This window comes from Cajanus cajan, chromosome 4, assembly GCF_000230855.2.
Source record: "Cajanus cajan strain Asha chromosome 4, NIPB_CcT2T_4, whole genome shotgun sequence".
NCBI classification, from domain to species: domain Eukaryota; kingdom Viridiplantae; phylum Streptophyta; class Magnoliopsida; order Fabales; family Fabaceae; genus Cajanus; species Cajanus cajan.
The window spans coordinates 50,350,897-50,358,136 of record NC_138520.1 but is presented as its reverse complement, the minus strand read 5'-3'; the positions used below and the strand labels follow the sequence as shown (position 1 = coordinate 50,358,136).

The 7,240-nt window shown below is 27.3% G+C and overlaps 1 protein-coding gene across 1 annotated transcript; it reads left to right on the top strand.

The window, feature by feature from the left end:
* The first annotated feature begins 732 nt into the window (after nt 1-732).
* Nucleotides 733-6,581, top strand: LOC109817916 (furostanol glycoside 26-O-beta-glucosidase). Its single transcript, XM_020383272.3, has 13 exons — nt 733-1,391; nt 1,497-1,557; nt 1,709-1,767; nt 1,868-1,943; nt 2,058-2,135; nt 2,255-2,342; nt 2,477-2,714; nt 3,013-3,128; nt 3,296-3,513; nt 3,608-3,642; nt 3,723-3,825; nt 3,963-4,056; nt 4,710-6,581. The coding sequence occupies exons 1-13, from the start codon at nt 1,269-1,271 to the stop codon at nt 4,888-4,890; spliced, it is 1,470 nt and encodes a 489-aa protein (XP_020238861.3). The 5' UTR covers nt 733-1,268; the 3' UTR covers nt 4,891-6,581.
* The last annotated feature ends 659 nt before the right edge of the window (nt 6,582-7,240 follow it).

The window sequence follows — 7,240 nt, the reverse complement described above, 5'->3', positions numbered from 1 at the left end:
ATGTTATTGCTAACTTATTATATGAGGAAATATCTCAATGTTATTGATGTAAATGTAGCATGTATGATAAAAGTTTTTATTTGTATAGAAAATTAATATTTTGAAATGATATTTATGCTATATGATAAAATATATGTATTACAACTATATTTTTCTTGTCTATTTATTTAATGAAATAAAAGCTTACTTGTAACATTGAATCTTTTGCCATAAAATTACATTTTTCTAATTTTTTTTACTAATAAATGTTTTTAAATAGCTTTATTTTCAGTGTGATGAAGAGACTAACATTATTACTTATGTGAAAATTTTCATACTATAACCTTCAAAATGAATTGAATTTTATTTAATTAAATTTAAATAAATCATGAATAATAAACTTATAAATATTCATTTGAATATTAAATTGCATTAAAATATAAAAATACCTCATTATCAGTTTCACAATCATAACAGTTTTTATTTCACCTCCTCTTTATATATATTATAGAAAATGCATGCGTTGTATCCACTGTCTAATTGTGGTTTTTATTTGGGCTTCAAGAGTTTTTTTTTTTTGCTTGTCAAAAATGAAGATTTTTTCATCTTTGAGAATTTGTAAAATTATTTTAAGAATCTCTTTTGTTTTGCTTTCCAACTTATCCATTGATGCCCAAGGTTTGAGCATTGCATCCTTTTTTAGTGCTTTGTATCATGTAAATTTTTTTTTAATTCTATTAATATAGATGTACAAATACCTTTTTATTATGTTATAAGAGTGAACTAAATCAATGTAAAATAAATATCTTACTAAAAATTTATTTAATTTATGTATTTGATAATTATTATCTATTACTTGTTTTTATTCTATCATATTTTTTAATTATTGTTTAATGTAGGAGCACTCTCCAATTGCATGTAAAGTGTAAATTTAATTTTAAAACATGTAATTTTTTTATCTATTTTTTTATTTAAAACTTATATCATGATATAATTTCAAATTTACAAAAATTTTCATGCTTTCTCAAATTGCCTTCATTATCTGACACTTTTTTGATTCTAGATTTTCCAATTCACAAGTACTATAGTTTTGTAATAAAATGTTTATTTCGTATGCATTTTGGGTTGGTTTTATATTCTTTACTTCTATAATACAAAGAAAAAGAAAATTTGAAATTGTTTTTTCTGTATTCAATTTTTCATAAAATGTGAGAAAGTGTATAAATAACATAAAAATTGAAGGAACTATTAAAATAACTTTATTTATAACATATTATTGTTGAATATAGATGGAGAAAAAACTGACCCTAAATTATTTTTCTTTGGAAGATTTACAAAAATGTTCCCACTTTCTAAAACGAGAATCATTTCCACCTAACTTTTTGTTTGGAGCTGGAACTTCTGCCTTACAGGTATTTAAAGTTGATTATTTTTTTAAAAATGTCATAGAAAAATTTATAAGGAAAATATAAATTTAATATTAAGGTGTTTTAGTTATTAAGTATTATGAAATATAGGTTGAAGGAGCAGCTCATGAAGGAGGAAGGGGACCAAGTATATGGGATGAAAGAGTTAATCGTAACAAAGGTTCCCGATATATACTAATAACTTATATGTGTTTTATGTTATAATCAATGAAATTATATTAAACTCTCGACATATGTTATTTTATTTTTATGCTCAAATTTTTAAACCCTTTATAATTAATTTTTTCCTCCATAATAATCAGGATCATATATTGATAGTGATAAGTTTCCAACAATGATACAACATTATAGACGATACAAGGTGAGTAAGGACAAATCAGATGTAGATATATTTGCATTCATACAACAAGCTATTTTGTTTTATTTTTATATTTTATTTTATTTTATTAATGATCTTGTAGGAAGATGTTCAACATTTGAAGAATCTTGGAATAAATTCTTATAGAATGTCCATCTCATGGAGTAGAGTTTTGCCGAGTAAAATTTTTAAATAAAGTAGTCTAATATATAATTAAAGAGTATCTAGAGATAGAATGACAATATTAACAACATTGACATATCTTTTGCTTCATTTTCTACAACAAAATATAGATGGAACCATAAAAGGAGGTGTAAATCAAGAAGGTATTGACTTCTACAACAATTTGATCAATGAACTACTTGCAAATGGTATGATGCAATGAACATTATTTTTCAAATAATTAGACTTGGATAATATTATTTTATCAAAATTACACACAATAATTTTAATGGTTTTAATTTGCTTAACATGATCTATTTAAATGTAGGCATTACACCTTTTGTGACTTTCATGCACTTTGACTATCCTCTTGCCATTCAGAAAAATCTTGGTGGCTTTTTGAATAGCTCCATTGTGTAAAGAACTTTCTACGTTATCTCTTCTAGATATTGTGTTTTTATGAAATTGATTTAACTTGGATATAGTTCATGCAAAATAATATATAATTTCATCATGCTTATTATGATTATTTTAAAAACTCAAATTTCAGAAATTATTACAAAGATTATTGTGAACTCCTTTTTAAAACATATGGAGATCGAGTCAAGCATTGGACCACAATCAATGAACCACAAGTTGTAGGTTTGTATACTTACATGCATGGCTATGATAATGAAGATCCAGAACCATGTCAAACTACCAAACTTTGCAAACAACCATATATTATAGTTCATAACTTCATCCTTTGCCATGCTACTACAGTGAAGCTATACAGAGAAAAATTTCAAGTATGGTATATTTTGTAATTAGTTTTAAATGTTATAGTGACTTCAAATATATCCATAGTTTAATTTTAAAACTCAATTTTATAATAAAATTCAATCATATGTTGAGGCACTATAACTACTTTAACCAATATCAAAGGTAATATCAAAATCAAATTCTTCATTTAATAATAAAAATTAATCGTTATACCTAGATAGAATAAAATAATAACCTTAATACAATAAAAATTAGATTTTTATATGTACAAAATTTTAAACATAAAAATGTTATTTTGTATTGAGCATTTATTGCTTTTTGTAGGCAACACAAAAGGGGGAAATTGGAATTGTTATTGGATCTGAAAGTTTTGTACCTTACAGTTCAAAATCAAAAGATGTAGTTGCTGCTAAAAGACTTATGAAGTTTTTCATAGGATGGTTAGTTTAATTGATTATATGTCTATATTATGCCTCCTTTGTGTTTTTCTAGTTTGATATTTTAGTTCTATATTTTTAACTGTCAATATACAAAATAAAGTTGTATTTGCACTTTTGGTATTTTCATTTGAATTTTTTTTTCAATGTTTGGACTTATCAACGAACAGGGTTTTACATCCAGTTGTCTATGGCGATTATCCAAAAATCATGAGAAAGTTAGTAGGGAATAGGCTACCAAATTTCACAAAAGAGGAGAAAAAAGTTGTCACGAAAAGTATAGACTTTATTGGGATCAATTATTATACTTCTCATTTTGCTAAATATGAAACAAACAAAACAAAGATGAAAGTTTTAGACAATTATGATTCCTTAGCAATAACAGAAGGTAAGCTTTATTTTTAAGCTACATTCAACTATTTGGATAAAAGACATAATAATGGATAATTTCACTAATTCTTGCTTATTTTTCATTATTATAGATTTTAATTCAGAAGGAAAAATACTTGGTTATTTGGTGAGACTAACTTTATAAAATTGTTAGAGGTTAATGATATAACTATTTTTTAACACATTTTCAATGTTCATGGCTTGTAGGATAAGTATGGTAAGATTTTTGTCTACCCTGAAGGACTATATAATGTCTTACAATATATTAAGAGAAAGTATCAAAATCCTAATATCTACATCACTGAGAATGGTTGGTAAAATCATTATTTTTCACATTTATGTTTTATTTAGATGAATTTATAATCTCTACTTAAAAAGAAATTCATATATCTGCCTTTGTTTGAATCCTTTTTCTGGTAACTACAAAAATAAATCCTCTTTTTGTAGGTATCGGCTCATTTAACCTTACAAATCCTTTAAATGACACACATCGAATCAAATATTTAGCCACACATTTAAACTATACCAAGATAGCAATTGAGTAAGTTGTTTCTTTTTATCATTCCATGGATACTTAACTAATCCATATTAGAAAACATATGAAGTAGTATTGATTATCATTGTTGAGATATAACGTTCTTTTTTTTTTTTTGTTGAAGTAAATTATATTAAAAAAATCATATATAAATATTATAATTATATGTTTATTTTTAAGAGAAATCTTATTTTTCTTTATGTTAAGTTGTAGATGCTAGTTATATTGTTTTTATTTGACTAATGTACATTAAGTATGAAACTTAAGTATTCTTCTTAAGTATATTTGACAAGTTTTTAAACATCTATTTGACTTAATGTACATTTTAAAGAGTGTAGAATTATAATCATATTTGAAAAGTTTATTAAGTGAATTTTAACAACATTTCATGATTATATGATATTAATTTTTAATTAATATTTATAATTTTGTACTATTTTATTTTAAAGTGTATTATTTATCTTTAAGGACAAATCCAAATCCATTAAAAATGTAAAAGTTGGACATTGAAAAAATAATCTAAAGTTAATAAAATATTAACCTTGAACAATAAAGGAAATTTTACTTTAAATTAGAGTATTCCTAAAATGACATATAAATTGTTCTCATAAGTAAGTGTATACTAATTTTTTATGTTTTTGAAATGCTTTTATTAATAGAAATGGAGTAAAAGTCCGTGGTTACTTTGTATGGGCTGCATTTGATACATTTGAATTTCAAGCGGGCTATTCTGAAAATCGGGGACTTATTCATGTTGATTTTAAAGATTGTCTCAAGCGTCGACTTACAGCCTCTGGTAAATGGTACACAAAATTCTTAAAGCATGTCATTCAACACTAAAGCATTATTAGATTCAAGTGAGAAAGGGAAACAAAGAAAAATGAGAAAGGAATTATATTTGAAGTCATTGATTTTTGTAATACTTCATATTTTTTTTATTCCAATCTCCTTGTCGTACCTAAAATCCAAAATAAGGCAAATTTTAACTAAACATTTTCTTTTTGAGAACAAATTTTTCTCTTGCTACATTCTAACTCAAATACACTAAAGTTCAACATAAAAAAGTATCTTCATCGAATTTGGATTCTTTATTTTAAAGTTGATTTATATAACCAAGGATTAAGTTAAGTGAATTTTTTAATTAAGTAACATTTTGAAGAAAAATAATACTTTCCATGTCAAGAAAAACTTATTGTTAAATCAAAAATCCTATTTTAAGACAACAGAAGATACTTTAAGTTTTAATGGTGACAGACAAAAGATATTCTTTAAGCAAAAGTCAACATTCTTCAAAGATAAATCATATTAGACGAAATATGAAGAAAATACATATTATTTGTAAGATGAAAGAAATCAGATGAAACATATAGTCCGTCTAATGACATTAAATGAACACTGTTATATAAGACTAACATTAAACTTCATTTAATGTATTATTCCTAAGTAGATTGAACAAAAAGGAATTCAAAACTCTCAAAGTGCATTAAAGAGGAAAAAGACAAAATAGTGAAAAACCAAAAAGCAAAATCTTGGATATCACGGAAAAGGTACTAAATGAGACTGCTCTACACTAGTCCTAATTGCGCTACATTGACATTACTCTACTACACTTATTTTAGAAGGAAATGATGATAAGTAGTTGCCTATATCAGGTAAGAGATACACATTTCACTAATAAGCATTTAATGCTTGCAATTAATACATCAACAGTAATCTCTAAGATCAACAAGGAAGACATACGAAGCAACTTGTGAAGAAATTTGAACGTTTAAATACAACATTGTTGTAATGGTCATCTTCTCTAAAACTACTATATAAAGATCAAGCCTTCGTACTACAAAATAGTAGTGATAGTTTTAGAATATACACGTACAAAGAAAAAGATTTGTACATAAAAGATCAACATTCACTGAGTAGTGTTCATTGATCAAAGACACTGTTGATGGAATAACACTAAGTCCAAGAGGTGATGTATTAAAGGAGGCAAAAGGAATGGGTTAGTGCTGAAAAAAAAACCATAGGAGGAGTGAGCCCACTTTTGGGCCTTAGCTCCTAAGATTTTCTTAGCATAGCATTTATTCCTATTTTGTCCTTGTATTTGATTTCCTATTTTACCCTTGTATTTTGGGATATTTTAGTCTTAGAATTTATTTTACTTGTATTTCCAATTTTACCCTTGTATTTTGGGGTATCTTAGTCATAGGATTTATTTTCTTTTGTATTTCCCATTTTACCCTTGTATTATGGGGTGCTTTAGATGATAGGATTTTATTTTTGGGCTAAGGTATTTGATTAGGGTGGGAACAAAAACCTAGACATATTTTGTGGCTATTGGACCTATTTTTGGTGTTAGAAAGGCTTAGGCCCAGGTGGAGGCAAAGGTTACTTGGTCTTATCATGCACCTAGGTGTAGCCTAACTAAACCCAAAGATTTCATCCTTGGCCACCAAGTTGCATCTAGGGTTAATTTGGGTTTCATTTGGTGTGCATTTGGCACCCTAAATGCAACCCTAGATGCCTCCTTCTCCTATAAATACCCTAGGCACCACACCTTGTAAATACTTTGGATATTGAATATAAAGAGAGCCTTTTGTGCCTTTATATCTTTCCTTAGTCACCCTTGGCTAATTCTGCCACCTCCCTCTCATCTCCACCTTGAGAGAAACAACCCTAGAAGTGGCCTTCATCATCATGAAGTGAGTCAACCCTAGAGTACCCTCCTCAAGCCTTTCATCAAACACCTTCTACCCAACTTCCATTTTCGTCCATTTCATCATCTCCCACCCTAAAACCTTGTGCCACCTTTGAAGAACTTGATCCTTGGAGAAGGCGTCCTCTTCCTTGCTCATCACCTCATGTTCATGCAAGTAAGGATGCCATCAAGTGGTATCTAGAGCCTTGGTTCTTCAAGGGTAACAATCTCTTTATCTCTAAAAATATTCGGTCATGTCATGTCTTCCTTACATGTCTCCTAAGTGTGCCTAAATGAATCATCATCATTCCCATATTTTGATGATCCATAAATCTCTTCTCATGTGTTGATTCATACCATATGTTCTTTGTGAATCATCTTGTCATTTTAGGCTTTCTTATTTAGGTTCTTGCCTTTTTCTTTAAACTTTTGAGTTGCTGGAAATTTTGGGTTGCATGTTATACATCAATGTTTTTATTTTTTTAATCCATCCGGTTT